This window comes from Littorina saxatilis, linkage group LG5, assembly GCF_037325665.1.
Source record: "Littorina saxatilis isolate snail1 linkage group LG5, US_GU_Lsax_2.0, whole genome shotgun sequence".
In the NCBI taxonomy this organism is placed as follows: Eukaryota; Metazoa; Mollusca; class Gastropoda; order Littorinimorpha; family Littorinidae; genus Littorina; species Littorina saxatilis.
Window position 1 is genome coordinate 23,213,938 of NC_090249.1, and position 16,376 is coordinate 23,230,313.

The window sequence follows — 16,376 nt, forward strand, 5'->3', positions numbered from 1 at the left end:
CCCCTTTCAGGGGACTAACATTATACTTGAATGTCTAACAAGGAGACTTGGAGATGTGACATAAAGAAGAAAAATCTCACTCTGTCCCGTCGCTCCGACAGCTCGGATAAGGGTTCCGTCAGGGTATGGTCGACCCACTGCCACACTGCTGCCAAAGCTCTGCAAGGCGTCTGATCCTCGTTGCTGCATGTCCAGTAATATTGGCCCACTTTTTGACGTCACAAATGTGCTAAGCTGTCCCACGCTTTGTGTGTCGTTGTCAGCAAAGGAGCCGTTGGGTCTGTTGATCAGGATAAGTATGTTTATTTTTGGTGCAAATTGTACTTCTGGCAATTTTTGGTTCAAACTTACACTGAGGTAACAAACGTGTTCAGCTGTTCTTATACTTTGTATGTCTTATCAAAAAAAGAGCAGTCAGGTCTGTTGATCAGGGAAAATCTGTTCTGAAGCAAATTGTACTACTGGCATTTTTTAAATTTCAAACTTAAAATGAGATGAAAAATGAGTTCAGCTGTACTATGCTTTGTGTGTCTTTATCAGAAAAGGTGCAGAAAGGTCTGTTGATTAAGAAAAATCCGTTCCTGAGGCAAATTGTACTACAGTGGACCCCCCCCCCTTTCAAGACCTCAAAACATCTGAGAGAATCGGGTCTTAAAAAGGAGGGAGTCTTAAAATGGGGGGTCTTAAAAGGGGGGTTCCACTGTACGAGCATTGTTTGGTTCAAACTTTCACTGAGGTGACAAATGAGTTGAGCTGTTCTATGCTTTGTGTGTCTTTATCAGAAAAGGCGCAGCAAGGTCTGTTGATCAAGAAGAATAAGTTTTTGAAGAAAAAGTGTACTATGCGGTGAAACCACTGTTATAAGACCCTCCATTTGAAGGCATCGTCTACTTTAAAAAGAACTTGATGATCTATGAGTTTCTCTTTAAAGTAAATTTATCTCCATATTAAAAACTCTATCTCTCCAAGCATGAGAACATGAGCTTGCAAGAAAAGTGTGAAAACTTACCCCTATCTTATGTACAATAAAATAGATGAAAAAGGATAAAAAAAATCGACAAAAAGAACAGACAGATTGATACAAGAACATACACACATGCATTGGCAGACAGAGAGACAGACAAAACAAAAATCACAGACAGACAAACAAGAACACAAACACTAAAACAGACAGACAAACAGACAGAAAAAAACGAACACAGACTGACACAAGGACAAACATACATGCAGTGGCAGACAGATACACAGACAGACAGACGGGCAGAGACAGGCAGGCAAAAATCCACATCCACCAGGAGACTCACAAGCCACACCAGCGCACGGTAGGTTCTGAGACAAATATCCATGAGCTCCCCTGTTTCAACGGGTTTTCCACAGCCTTCACGCTGTGGCCAAACCAGCTGTAGTTCTGAAAAGAAAAACAGAAATATGGAAAACATCACTTCTGACAGGTTGACACAGTAGTCCCCCTTTCATAGCAGATACCCTGCATTGACCGAGTTGTCTGCTGGCCTTGAGCATGAGCTATTTATGGTACATGTAGCTCTATGTTTCTTTTGCATCGATTAGACACAACTGTCAAATATAAGGAGCTGTTTGTGAAAGGGTCTGACTGTTGTTGTGTCCAGGGGCCAGTTTCATAAGATAGCAGTGAACCGACTGACAGTCGATCGACTGTCCAGTCGATCGACTGTGGTTGATCGCCGGGTCACCGAAAAGCGCGTTTCATGAGCGAATCACCGTCACCCGCGGACAACCGCAGTCGACCGACTGTACAGTAATCCGAATGGCCAAGTCGAGGGCTAAATTTAGCAACATTAACACTTCCGTTTGCTCATTCGCACGTGGAAATGGCTGATTTCAAAGAAAAAACTAGTCTCGGCCCGCTCAAAATAACAATGACCGAGACTTTCAGTAATTCCTTCGCGTGACGTCTAACCCTCTTACGCCATAATGTGACGTCTTCAAGACATAACCCTGACTTGTCTCCTGGATTACTGCGTCATGATAGATACATTTCGAAGAACAATCACAAGGTTTGGCTCACAATCCAAAAAAGTGTGAGCATTCTGCCACTGACTGTGCGGATAATTACATTTATTTTCGGTTTACCGCAGTAAGCCGAACACAGTGTTGGGGGGAGAGCATCACCGTGTTTGGCCGACTTCCGGTGAGACGACCCGCAGGCGGCCGACTGAAATTTTGTTCGTGAAACCCGATAACGTTGGATTACTGTGGTTCTCTCGGACAACTGCAGTTGGTCGACTGTGTTTCTGGCTTATGAAACTGGCCCCTGGTATGCTCTTGCAAACCCTGGAGTTCAGCATCAGCAGATTTTGGATAGGGCTATTAATTACATTTAGCCGAAACTCACTCCTATTTGACTGGCTTTGCCTCCAAACGTGATCGAGTGTTTCTTACACCTTGGTACACATTCAATAAAGACTTCACACAAAAAAAGAAGACCATAGACACAAGGAAAAAAGAAAAAAAAGAAAATAAGATGCTACCCTGCTCTTATACGCACACTCACACACATACATACATAAACACACACCCATTCACACACACACACACACACACACACACACACACAAACACACACACACACACACATACACACACATACACACACACAAACACACACTAACACACACACACACAGACAGACACACACAGTTGATCCTTACCTGATTGCCATAAGCTGTCCAATCAAGTTCTGACACACTCAGCATGGCAAAATGACCTGTTCACAAAAATGCAATGTTTGATTCTTAACAAACACTCAAGCGAACAAAAACAACATCTGGGTTATCATGAGGGGAAAAGCTAATTACTTCTCATTAACGCATTCAGAGGGGAGTGAGAGATTGGGGAATAGAGAGATAAGAGGGAAAGAGAGAGAGAGAACAACACCTGTATTATCCTGAGGGCAAAAGCTCATAATTTCTCATTAACGCACTCATAGGAGGGGGGGGGGGGGAGGGGGGGGGGGGGGGACAGAGACAGAGAGAGAGACAGAGAGAGAGACAGAGCAAGGGACAGAGAGAGAATGCGATTGAGAGAGAAGCACCCACACAGAGAGAAAGATGTGACCGATAAATTAGCACAAACAACAGTCTTCAAGCAAGCCAAACTGTTAATTTAACCTATGTGCTTTAGTACACTTCAATACCTTGATATTTTTTGTCAGACAAAAGCGCAGAGACCATGCCCCGTTGCTCTCCCTTGGCACCAGAAAACGGCGAACCAATCAACAGGTCAAGGAAACCGTCACCGTTGATGTCACCAGCTGCCAATGATCGTCCAAGGTTGCAGTAATGAGCCTGCGTTACAGAAAGAGATTTTTTTCTGTATCATAATGTGCATTGAGTGTTCTCTGTTGTCTAAGGTAAAAACAGTGCATGGCATCCAGATTCCTAACGAATAGCAACATTACCTGATCCTGAATTTTGTGGCTAATTATGTTTAAAGCAGAGTTACAAGAATAGCCATGCTAAATAAACTCAGAAACTTCACACGTGTACATGTATACACCAAAATTGATATTTGTCAAACAAACAAATCACCATATAAACTAAAATGTTTGTACCCCAACTAAATCATTCATGCCCCTGTCATTGCATTTAAACTTTTATGCTGTTAAAGGCATTTAACTTGGCTATCGGGCACACTTTTCGAATCATAGATTTCTTTCACAGATGTCACGTGAATGCTACACAAATTAGGGTACCCCCAAAATCAACCCAACAAAAACGTAAGGTACCAATTAAAAGATTGCAATAATGTTTTTGCTGAGTTTATATTCAAAATAATATTTGAAAGCACACACTCATGCACACACACACAAAGCTAAAGCCCCACACAGCCCTCTAAAAGTGACATTTTCCCAAAAATAAACACCTACATGGGAAAAGTTTTCGAATTTCAAACAAAACTGCATGCACTGATAGAGGTATTATTGTCTGTAAACAAGTGCATACTTCGCAAAAATCATGCTCACCTCACAGCTAATGCTCATATTGTGTATAAAGGTGCGCCTTCCAACACCGTAATACACTTCCACCGATCCCTGAAAGAATGACATTAATACTGTATTTAAAATCTGATATGAAGCAAAACAGTGCTTTCTTAAAGTCGTTCTTTAATCAAAGCTCCAAATCTAACACACCTTCTTATGTTCTCTCTCTTTACCTCCTCTCTCTCACACATGTACACACAAGCATGCACACATCTCCGCACACACGCACCCACTCTTTCTCTCTCTTTCTCAAACATACACACCTTTGGGAACAGATCAAATGTTATGACAAATTCCATAAAAAGTGTACACTGAATTATCAAATTAACTCTCTAATTTATAGCATATTTTCTTTTACTTTTATTTTTTCTCTTTTCCTTTCCTTTTTGAATTGTTTCACCAGAAAACTCTGAAAAGTATAGTAAAAGCAAATAAGCAACACACAGAGTACGTGAGTTGAGAGGAGCCCAGACTTGGAGCACCAGCTGCGACATCAGGGATCCCATCTTGATTGATGTCCACTATGGCAACAGATGATCCAAGTCTTCCATTCAACTGAAATAAAAGAATACCACAAATCGAAACGTTTTAACGATTTTGTTTCTTTCTTTCTCTGTATTTTTTTTTCTATGTACTTTTAAAGTTCAGCTACACTTGTGTATATGCCAATGGGCAGCCATCACACAAACCCCTTTGCAAGACTGTATTACAGTGGAACCTCCAAAGACATAACCCGCTGCCCTCAACCCCCACCCTCCACTGTATAAACTACAGACGAAGAAAAAAATGGGAATTACTACTAGTTTTACTCACATATTCCAGTCCATACAAAACCACATCAGCTGTTTCCTCCAGGTTGGACCCAGACAGAGGTAGACCCTTGTCTGTCCCTGAAAGAGGTCAGTGCATACAATCTCAAATGTGCAATCCATGTACTTTGTTGAAAGCAAGGAAAACTTTAAAGTTTTCTACATATGATCAAAACCCCCAGATGAACATAACCTTTTGAACAATATATAAAAAATATATAAAAAAAACAGAGCCATTCTACCCGACTCACCTGACATAACATAACAAAAATTTTAACTTTGCAAGGCAAGGCAACATTTTTTTTTTTAAACCTTGCATCACATGAATTTGGTAAATTACAAATTCAAAGGAAAAAAACAAGGCACAACACTTCATAATCATATAGCATAAATAAACCATATCTGTGCTGAGTATAAAACAAACAAAAATGCCGGGAGTTGTGCGACTTTCTTACATGGAGTATATTTGACTCACCAAACAAAATGAAGACAGCCCCCACCTGAGGGGAGTGCCCCACACGGTAGCCTGGTGCCCCTATCACAGCGTCTTCATTTCCATCTCTGTCCAGATCCCCCACAGCTATGGACCTTAAAACACATTATACACACATCTACAAATGTATCTTAAATGCTACTGAAAGTGAAAGTGAAAGTAAGTTTTATCGCAGTTTTTTCTGATGGGAAAAGTAAGAAAGAGGGAGTCCATTCAAACAAACAAACAAACATTTAAAACCTCAATATTAAAAAAAAATCTGTATTTGCTTAAAGCTGAACTACACATCATCAGGATTTAAAATAAAAAGATATACTTCCCCACATTTGAAAAATACCCCAAACTGCTCAAGTTGTTGAACAGTTTGAGAAAATGCTCAGAAGCAGATGCAAATTTTGATTGACCAGTTAGAGTCAGCTTATCTGCAGCTAACAAGTTAACAAGAGACTGTTTTAACAGTTAGCTGAGGGTAAAGTAGGGTTACAATGGTACCTGCGATGAAAGGATACTCTCGGGACCAACCAAAAGTGTCCCCACATTGTACTTGTAGGTGCGCTGTCATGACATGTGGGTTTTGGCAAAATGAACAGACACACGTCACACAGAAGGTGTGGGGTATCATCTCACCCAAGAGTTCTCGCATTGCAGGTACAGTTGAACCTCCATCTGAAGACCTCAAAAATTCTGAGAAAATTAGGTCTTAAAAAGGAGGGAGACTAAAAATGGGGCGTAATTTTTACAGAAGTTATGAATAGCTAATAAAAAAAAAGCACGGTCTTAAAAAGGGGAAGTCTTGAATTGGGGGGTCTTTAAAGGGAGATTATAGTGAACTTAAACTGTACCACTGTTGTCAAATATTCTTTCTGTGTGTGTAATATAACCAATCCAATCTACACATAATTATGTGTGCATGTGCACTTATGAACTTTGCAATGGTTAACAGCAGTCTGTTATCTTCTACATTTCAAACTGAATGCACTACTTACCAGCCAAGCTTAGCGTATGTGTTGTTCACAGAGTACACAGCATCAGGGTATTTCTGATTGGTCGATGTTTGCTTCCTTTGTTGTTCCCGTCTCTTCATCATGGCAGCCTCTTTCTGCTTCTGTTTCCGATACAGTGCTTCCTGTCAGAGAAATCATCACAAAATAAACATAAGCAAAGATTAATAAAACTGTGTGGCAAAAGTCAAAACATAGATGAAAAGCAACAACAAAGTAGACAAAGGAAAAGTGGAGGGGGTAAGAGCAGGGGCCAGAGAGAGGGAGGTGGTTGAATGATGCAGGCAGAAAGTGCACACAGACAGACACATAGACACACACAGACACACACACAGACACACACACACACACACACACACACACACACACACACACACACACACACACACACACACACACACACACACATATAATAATAATATTAATGGTTAATTAGAGTCAATTTTTTCACAAAAATAACACATACCTGTAGAGGAGGTGCAGGACTCAGAGAAACACCTCTAAGCAATTTTTTCACAATAAAGTCTTTCCCCTGAACATCGGTGAACTTCCTTTCCCTGAAGAATCCATTGCGCTCTGGTTTCTTGCCACCCTTCTGCATCTGTCTTTCTTTCCCATCACCACACTGAATGAACAGTGGGTTGTGGTCAATTGTACATGCCCTGTGGAAAAATAAACATACAAAGTCTTTAAAGGACTGACAACATGCAGAATTGTACTCTGTACTCAATAATAGTGCCCCACATCCAAATATAGCAGAGAACTAGAAATTCCAATTCTCAAGTAAAATGTTTACGATTGACTGAATAAAATCATAACGCTGTAAATAAGTTGAGCTTGATTTGCCAAAATAAGTGCATAATGCCGAAAACAAGCACTGATAAGATAACACTAGCATATAATTACAGAGATAGCCATATTTCGAACTGTGGGTATTGGTTCCTTCTGTCAAGATCGTTGAACGTGCTAGAGTTTTGTTTGTTGGACACTCGCATGCACGAAAGCTTGGGGAATTCGTTCAACGTGGTGGGGGGAATGGAAGGCGTGTCTGCGAGAGCTTCAATGTTGAGCGAGCCTCGGTGCATTTCCACGGCGTGGGTGGGGCACGAGTCAAGGATTTGACTAGCCCCGCCTTTGTTCGGAAAGTGCGCCGGGTGAAGCCAGACGTTGTCATGATTGGTGACAACGATCGTGTGCATTCATGCGATGTGGAAGAGCTGTCGTCAAACATAGTGGCGTCGGTCTCCTATTTCCACCGTGCGCTGGGCGTTCCTCGAGTTTGTGTGACACAACTATTACCTAGATGTACGAACGACCGATCAAGCGTACTGTATGACAGGAAGGCTTTTCTCGCCAATGCAGAGATGAAAACCATGATCAAAGACATAGATTATATGCATTTTGTACAGTTTGATTTTGCACGTTTCGAACATGAAAACCCAATGCGTTTCGCTACATTGTCCAGGTATTACAGGGATGGCGTGCACTTGACTGATCAGGGCTACTACAAAATGTACAAAGTTTTCCGATCTGTTGTCATTCGAGCTGTTGCAGCTATGAGTGCAGAATGATTAATATGTGAAAACCGAATCCTCAGGGACGTGCAGATGAACTGGCAATGCAAGGCAGTCGTAGTGGGAGGTTGATGCTGAATGTGCCATGGTATATGTGTCGAAATGCTTTGGTTTTTTTTAATTACTGTTACAGACAATGACTGAATGAGACACAGTTGTGTTAATTGGCTGAGAGGGCCAGTAACTGAAGCCCTTAGAAACACCAGTGATTAGTACACGGTTGAGAGCGCGTATCTGCCTTTAGATACACCAGTACAATATAATAATAGAGTTGAGAGGGCTGCTATGACGGAGTGCTATATGCCCTTAGATACATCAGTATATATATATGCTTTGTTTTAGTGATGACTGTTACAGACAATGACTGAATGAGACACAGTTGTGTTAATTGGTTAAGAGGACCAGTAACTAAGCCCTTAGATACACCAGTGATTAGTACACGGTTGAGAGCGCGTTTTTGCCCTTAGATACACCAGTACAATATAATAATAGATTTGAGAGGGCTGCTATGACGGAGTGCTATGCCCTTAGATACACCAGTATATCGTATTAACAGGGTTGAGAGGGCTTCTATGCCCTTAGATACACCCGTACGTTATGATACTAATATGTGTAACAGGGTTGAGAGGGCTTCTGCCCTTAGATACACCAGTACGTTATGATACTAATATGTGTAACAGGGTTGAGAGGGCTTCTATGCCCTTAGACACACCAGTACGTTATGATACTAATATGTGTAACAGGGTTGAGAGGGCTTCTATGCCCTTAGACACACCCGTACGTTATGATACTAATATGTGTAACAGGGTTGAGAGGGCTTCTATGCCCTTAGACACACCCGTACGTTATGATACTAATATGTGTAACAGGGTTGAGAGGGCTTCTATGCCCTTAGATACACCCGTACGTTATGATACTAATATGTGTAACAGGGTTGAGAGGGCTTCTATGCCCTTAGACACACCAGTACGTTATGATACTAATATGTGTAACAGGGTTGAGAGGGCTTCTATGCCCTTAGATACACCCGTACGTTATGATACTAATATGTGTAACAGGGTTGAGAGGGCTTCTATGCCCTTAGACACACCAGTACGTTATGATACTAATATGTGTAACAGGGTTGAGAGGGCTTCTATGCCCTTAGACACACCAGTACGTTATGATACTAATATGTGTAACAGGGTTGAGAGGGCTTCTATGCCCTTAGACACACCAGTACGTTATGATACTAATATGTGTAACAGGGTTGAGAGGGCGTCTATGCCCTTAGACACACCAGTACGTTATGATACTAATATGTGTAACAGGGTTGAGAGGGCTTCTATGCCCTTAGATACACCAGTACGTTATGATACTAATATGTGTAACAGGGTTGAGAGGGCTTCTATGCCCTTAGATACACCAGTACGTTATGATACTTCTATGCTTCTATACTAATATGTGTAACAGGGTTGAGAGGGCTTCTGCCCTTAGATACACCAGTACGTTATGATACTAATATGTGTAACAGGGTTGAGAGGGCTTCTATGCCCTTAGATACACCAGTACGTTATGTTACTAATATGTGTAACAGGGTTGAGAGGACCACTAGGCCCTTAGATACACCCGTACGTTATGTTACTAATATGTGTAACAGGGTTGAGAGGACCACTATGCCCTTAGATACACCCGTACGTTATGATACTAATATGTGTAACAGGGTTGAGAGGGCTTCTATGCCCTTAGATACACCCGAACGTTATGATACTAATATGTGTAACAGGGTTGAGAGGGCTTCTATGCCCTTAGACACACCAGTACGTTATGTTACTAATATGTGTAACAGGGTTGAGAGGGCTTCTATGCCCTTAGACACACCAGTACGTTATGATACTAATATGTGTAACAGGGTTGAGAGGGCTTCTATGCCCTTAGACACACCAGTACGTTATGATACTAATATGTGTAACAGGGTTGAGAGGGCCACTAGGCCCTTAGACACACCAGTACGTTATGATACTAATATGTGTAACAGGGTTGAGAGGGCCACTAGGCCCTTAGACACACCAGTACGTTATGATACTAATATGTGTAACAGGGTTGAGAGGGCTTCTAGTTCTATGCCCTTAGATACACCCGTACCTTATGATACTAATATGTGTAACAGGGTTGAGAGGGCTTCTATGCCCTTAGATACACCCGTACGTTATGATACTAATATGTGTAACAGGGTTGAGAGGGCTTCTATGCCCTTAGATACACCCGTACGTTATGTTACTAATATGTGTAACAGGGTTGAGAGGACCACTAGGCCCTTAGATACACCCGTACGTTATTATACTAATATGTGTAACAGGGTTGAGAGGGCCACTAGGCCCTTAGATACACCATTATGTGATAATTGCCTGGTTGAGAGGGCCAATAGGCCCTCAGATACACCAGCAAGGAATGGAATTACTATCCTTGGGTAGAGCAATATGTGGTGCCAATACAATGGCGTCATCGTGGAAGCAGTACCGTCGCCTCCTTGACAATAAGGATGGGTTGTTATACCGGTGTCTGGGCGAATTATCACCACAATTTATTCAGCTAACAATCAATTCTCTCCACAGTGGTGATTGTTGTTTTCCTGCCGAACAGGCAGAAGTCTGGACTATCAAGAATGATTATAAAATCAAATGGTAGATATCTTACCTATATGATGTTATGCTGTGCAGACCACTGACTGACCATGCCTCCGGTGAGAACTAAAGCGGTGCCTACGCGCTTTGCAGATGCGCCAGTTAGTGCTCGTGGACGACCAGCCAAGCGAGGAAGGCAGAGAGGTGCGTCCACAAGCACCACAGCTGAGGGGGCCGCAGATGCTGCACCAGCCTCCACTGTCCTGTCCGACCAACGCTTGGCAGCAGGTTTTGAGGCGGTGATGGCACAGCTTCAAGCCATGCAACAGACAAACATTCAGCTGGCGGCTCGTATGGAGGTGGTGGAGAAGGCACAGGCGTCACCCACAGCAATGGGAGGATCCCCTGCAGGAGTCGCACAACCTGGTCCGTCCAACAGTCAACACCACCAGGACGCTGTGGTGCACAACGTGCTCAGAACTGTCCTCTGGACGGTAACAGGTGAGCCTGGGGTGACCCATGTCCCAGTGGACTTGCACATTCATGATAAATTGAAGCATGCGATTTGGCAAGGCCAGTTTGTAGAGTTTGCGGATTTGCTCCACCAGGACGCTGACCCAGAGTACATACTGTCCGTGGACACCTCTGGCCAACCAAGCCTCACCCTAGCCCAAAAATCCAAGCAGAAGAAATTGTCCTTTACAAAATGGGGTGAGGCCTGGAACCTTTTTCAGTATGTTTTGACGCAGCAGCCCAACCAGACCTGTGCACAGACTGGTTTCTCTAAACATTACGAAGTGGTCTCCAGTCTGTTCCCCAAGGGACATGACTGGGACTTCTATGACAGAAGTTTTAGAACCATGCTAGAAAAGGGGCTTGTGAAGTGGGGGGACAAGAATTTTGACCAGGCTTTTGAAGCCAAACAAAGGGAAGGGCAACATGGGGGGCAACATGCCAAAAAACAGGGAAAATCCGGATCCGCAGAACCTTCTTGGGTCCCCAAGGGCCATTGTACTTTTTTTCATAAATTTGGATCCTGCAAATTCGGTGACAATTGTCGCTTTTTCCATGCCGGCGTGAATTGCGATGGGCCCCATTCAGCGAAGGCTTGCCCTGAAAACCAGTCCTTTCGCGGTCAGAAGTCCGACCGATACCGAAAAATTAACAACCGGCCCACTTCCACCGCAGGCCCCAAACAACAGTAAATATTATTTCCCACATGCCGACAGGGATCCTGCGCCATTCCCACCCCTACCATCCGACCTGAAGTCATAGACACTGCACAGATGCTGATTGGCAAGGCGTTAAGTGCCTCATCCAGTAGCCTGTACCGAAGAGACAATTTTTTCCATGATTTCCGCGTTGAGTTATGTGCACAAGTTATCTAGTGTGTCTGATCCGACTTCATCTTACATAGTCCGTAAGTCGACAAAAACAGCACATAAACTTAAACCCGCAAACGACAGTCGTCTTCCTTTTACTGAAGAGATCCCAGAACAGCTGGTGAAAACCAGTAGACAAGCTTTTCAAAATATTTATCTCACATATCTTTACCCATCAATGTTTTTGTTAGCTTTTCATGCTTTCCAACGGGTTGGGGAAATAACAGAATCAGATCACACACTTGCTTTCTCTGATGTGACCTTAACGAATGACTCTATTCTTATTTCCTTCAGATCTGCTAAGCACTCAGCTGGTAAGCATCAAGAAGCCGTTGTAACCACAGTGGCTAATCCACTCATATGCCCCGTACAAGCTCTAAAAGAATACATAGTGAAAAGGCGGCGCATGCCCGGCCCGCTCTTCAAGCTTAATGGTCGTTCATTACTTAGGAGGGATTTTGTTACGACACTAAAAGCAATGTTGAACATTGCCGGAATTCCAGCTGACCGATTTAATTCTCACAGTTTTAGAATAGGAGCAGCTACATCGAGCGCAGCAAAAGGCGCCTCAGATGCGCAGATTCGCAAGCGGGGACGGTGGCAATCGGATGCTTTCAAAAGGTATATTCGCTTACCTTAAACAATTCAGGGAGTAAACTGCAGACAAGACTGCTGGTCATAGGTTTAGGTAAGCATTCAGTCAATCACAAAAAGTCCTTATCCAGGAGGTGGGCCTGGGTTTGGACCTATGTCGAGGAAGCTGAGTCCAAAAAATTACATACATAATTCAGTCAACAGTGGAAGTTCTTATCCAGGAGGTTGACCTGGGTAGGGACCTACGTTGAAGATTGAAGTTAATAGATAAACCAGGTTACAGAGGGCAGGAGGCTGGCCATACACTGTCAGCCTCGGTTAAAGGCACAGTAAGCCTCCCGTAAACCATCACAGATACGGTCAGGCTTTTACACACAGTACAAACACCCTTTCATTTAAACACTCACCGATTGAGAACATCCTAGGTGCCCTCCGTAAAGAGCGAACAATTTTCAAAGAATTTATTTTTGCGTGGTTTATCTTACCCCTGAGCCATCGTGAACCCGTGTGATCCAGTTTCCCTTTTTCACAATGTAGTCGTCAGTTAGTCATTTGAATGCGACTCGATGTGAGATTATCTACAATAGCACGTTTTTATGCACGAAACAAACGGCTGTGGTTCACAAGAACTCTAGCGATGGCTTTTGACTGTTGAGAGGAACGGCGATATGCCGCATAAACCGTCGTCTGCTACGACCCTTGCGTGACCCTGCTTCCGGGCTTTTCTTTTTTCAAACTTTCACAACTTCGAATTGCACTGATCTTGTCTTGATGAAAAAAAAATTCTTTTATGATTAAAGAATGTTTGTGTAACAAGCTAGATTTTAAAAGTTAGGTCTAGCGCAAAAACGCACCACGGTCCAAAAACATTCTGATAATCATCGATCCACGGCTATCGCCAGTTTAAGGGAAGTAACTCATTTTTGACCTGAGTTCAGGATGGGTCCAAAAAGTGTTCGAGACAATCTGCAATTTTTTTTTTTAAATTGCTCGCTCATTACGTAGGGCACCTAGGATGTTCCCGTTTGGTGAGCGTTCAAATGGAAGGGTGTTTGTACTGTGTGTAAAAGCATGACAGTATCTGTGATGGTTTACGGGAGGCTTACTGTCCGGGCGTGATTTCCGGGATATTCATCACAGCCGTCCAGCACCAAAACGAGGCGCCATTGTTGTAAAGGGCCAAGTCCACGAAAATAAATTCTTTGAAAATTTCTCACGCTCGACAGAAAGCAGCCAGGATGTTCCCGTTCGGTGAGCGTTTAAATGCCAAAAATGGAAGTATGCTTGTACTGCATGTAGACGCTCGGGGAGCTCTGTGATGGTTTACGGGAGGCTTACTGTGCCTTTGACGTAGGTAATAATAGCAAGTCGTTCAGGTATAACTTTTTGCATAATAACCAAAGTAGGGAGGTTGACCCTGCTTAGCTGCTGTGCACGGGATCTGGTGTGGGGTTGCTGTGTAATCTCTTTTAAGTTGTATTAGAGATACCACAGTTGTGGCGGTCAACGCCCACACTGGTCATATTTTGTACATATCAAGAACGGTTTTATTCATGTGATGTTATTATGTCATTATGTAGGCAGCATGAATGACTGAGGGTGATTTGATTATGTCATTAGCTAGTCAGCATGAATGACTGATTCTTTTATGAATACATGAGAAAGTGTTAGAATGTGAAGATTTGTGTTTGTGGTCACCTGCTTGACCATGTGAAATGTTGTTTATTTGATGAGAAGTTTTGTTGGTGGTCCCGCTTGAATGTGAGAGTAAGTTGTACAATGTTACTGTGTGTGTGTGTGTTTGGTAACCCCAGTACAGCGGGACCACCTTATTTTGTCATGTATATATATTTTCATCCACTCTGGCGCTTTATTAAATAAAGTGCCCATTTCAATCTCAACTTTGGTCTGGTCTTAGTGTGTTGCATAAATGATTTTATGTGAGCTTGTGAACATAAATAAACATGTATACAAACATTGCATACACACCGATGCATGAAAGAAAGTGAAAATTGTGTTTTCTGGCTCACCCAGTTCCCTTTTCCAGCATGAGAATGGTTTCCTGCCAGACATTTTGTGTCCAAACAGCCATATCATCCAGTCCACCGAGAAAATAGTCTGTCAGCTCATCCACAAGGTATGGACTCTTGCCAGCATAGTCAGCATACAGCTGCAAGTACACAGACACACACACACACACACACACACACACACACACACATACAAATCATTAGTTTTTGTAGTTTTAATTTGGGAAAGTCTACTTCACGAAGCTCGGTGCACAAAGCTTTGGCAATGAATTTTTGGTAAAAAGTCATCACGAAGTCAACTTCGGGCTCTATTAAGGAATGCCTTAAGGGCGAACATGGGATAACAAATCATACTATTTATAGAGTTCCTAAAAAAAAAAAAATAAATAAATAAAAAAAACAATATATGTACAAGAAAAGACTGTAATCGTGTGTCCAGTCTCATATTTGAAGAGATCCCTTGCACACTTGTGATTTTCTTTGTGCCTAATTACCTTGTCAATGGCAAGTTTCTCTCCAAATCTGAACAGAAAAAAAGAAAGATCAAGAAAGATATATATAATTGCAAAGGTTACATTCTTTAAACATTCAGAAACCTGCTAATTATCTGGTCACAAAATAGTCAGAATAAAACAACAAGTAAGATATGTTGTAGGAATATTTAATTGTGACAAAACAAAATGATACAGTCACTGATCTTTGACCCAGCGGTCTTTTAAATGGACAGACGAACTTACTTACAATACAGAAAATAAATGTATCTGACAAAATGTTTGAGAAATAAAAAATCACAAAATATTCATGTTGTAACAGTCAAACATACGCTGCATCTCAAAGAGTTATCATAAAACAAAACTGGACTTACAATGATAACTGAATGCAGATTAGATGGGTGTAAAAGCAGTTTCCTACCTTTCTGCAAAGAGCTCTAATGTACAAGCTTCGATAACGTCCTTAGGCATGACTGCTGCTCCGAACAGCTCTGTGTAGATGTTGTACAAATCATCCACTGGTATATACCTAAAATAATGTGCAAATAACCTGAACAGTGAGAAACGGATGGACTGAGAAAGCAATTCAGTAATAACCCACTAATCTTTGAAAAGACTCCAGAGTGTTTAATAGCCTATGAATAAAATGAAAGGAAGTATACATGAGGCTACTTTTACGATCATGTAAACATTCTAAAATCGTGTGACCTTGTCACGATCAGAACTTTGGTACAGCAAAACCCCAAAATTAGGACCCCCTAATTTGAGACTCTCTCCTAAAAGGGGGGTTCCACTGTATGACAAAGAATTATAATGTAGTTAAAGGCATATGTACTCGATGACTATACACGCTAATTGCTTTACCAACAGCTGGAGACATGCTAAATTAAGTTCCCTGCAAAATATTGTGGTCTAGGACCCCTTCAATGTTGAGATATGTTAATTTTCATTTTGATCTGGATCGTCCTATTTATAGATTTGGCAACACATGTAACGTTGATGCAAGGGAGCTAACACCGCGGCTTTGTTGACATCCTCACTTTTTCAGAGGCTAGAACAAGCTGTAATGCATGTATTATGGTCCGCGCATGGTGACATATCGTCATTATATGGTCTTATGGTGCGTTTGACATCGATTATGGGCAAACTACACTTTGTAAACACGGGAGCGCGTACATATGCCTTTAAGGTTCAAGAAAAAAATAGAGATATGGTGAGACATTAGGGAACATAACACACTCACCATTCTTCAACGTAAGGCATGTGGCTGATATTGAACTCAAATACTGTCATAATGTCTCCACCTGCAAAGTCACACACACACACACACACACACACACACACACACACACACACACACACACACACACACACACAC

General features: G+C 42.2%; 2 protein-coding genes across 3 annotated transcripts in view; one reads left to right on the forward strand and one right to left on the reverse strand.

The window, feature by feature from the left end:
* The window catches only part of LOC138966589 (phosphatidylinositol-glycan-specific phospholipase D-like), a 28,139-nt gene that overhangs the window by 5,578 nt on the left and 6,185 nt on the right, over positions 1-16,376 (reverse strand). For both annotated transcript variants that reach the window (XM_070338873.1, XM_070338874.1), the window contains 14 exons: positions 16,242-16,302; positions 15,420-15,527; positions 15,002-15,029; positions 14,508-14,647; positions 6,791-6,986; positions 6,310-6,449; positions 5,306-5,418; positions 4,835-4,911; positions 4,466-4,576; positions 4,004-4,072; positions 3,176-3,326; positions 2,691-2,746; positions 1,305-1,408; positions 81-280 (listed from right to left, as the gene is read on the reverse strand). In XM_070338873.1, the coding sequence (XP_070194974.1) occupies positions 81-280; positions 1,305-1,408; positions 2,691-2,746; positions 3,176-3,326; positions 4,004-4,072; positions 4,466-4,576; positions 4,835-4,911; positions 5,306-5,418; positions 6,310-6,449; positions 6,791-6,986; positions 14,508-14,647; positions 15,002-15,029; positions 15,420-15,527; positions 16,242-16,302 (1,554 nt within the window). The remainder of the gene's footprint in view (positions 1-80; positions 281-1,304; positions 1,409-2,690; positions 2,747-3,175; positions 3,327-4,003; positions 4,073-4,465; positions 4,577-4,834; positions 4,912-5,305; positions 5,419-6,309; positions 6,450-6,790; positions 6,987-14,507; positions 14,648-15,001; positions 15,030-15,419; positions 15,528-16,241; positions 16,303-16,376) is intronic.
* Positions 11,833-12,759, forward strand: LOC138966593 (integrase/recombinase xerD homolog). Its single transcript, XM_070338879.1, has one exon. It carries the CDS (start codon positions 11,852-11,854, stop codon positions 12,521-12,523), a length of 672 nt encoding a protein of 223 aa, XP_070194980.1. The 5' UTR covers positions 11,833-11,851; the 3' UTR covers positions 12,524-12,759.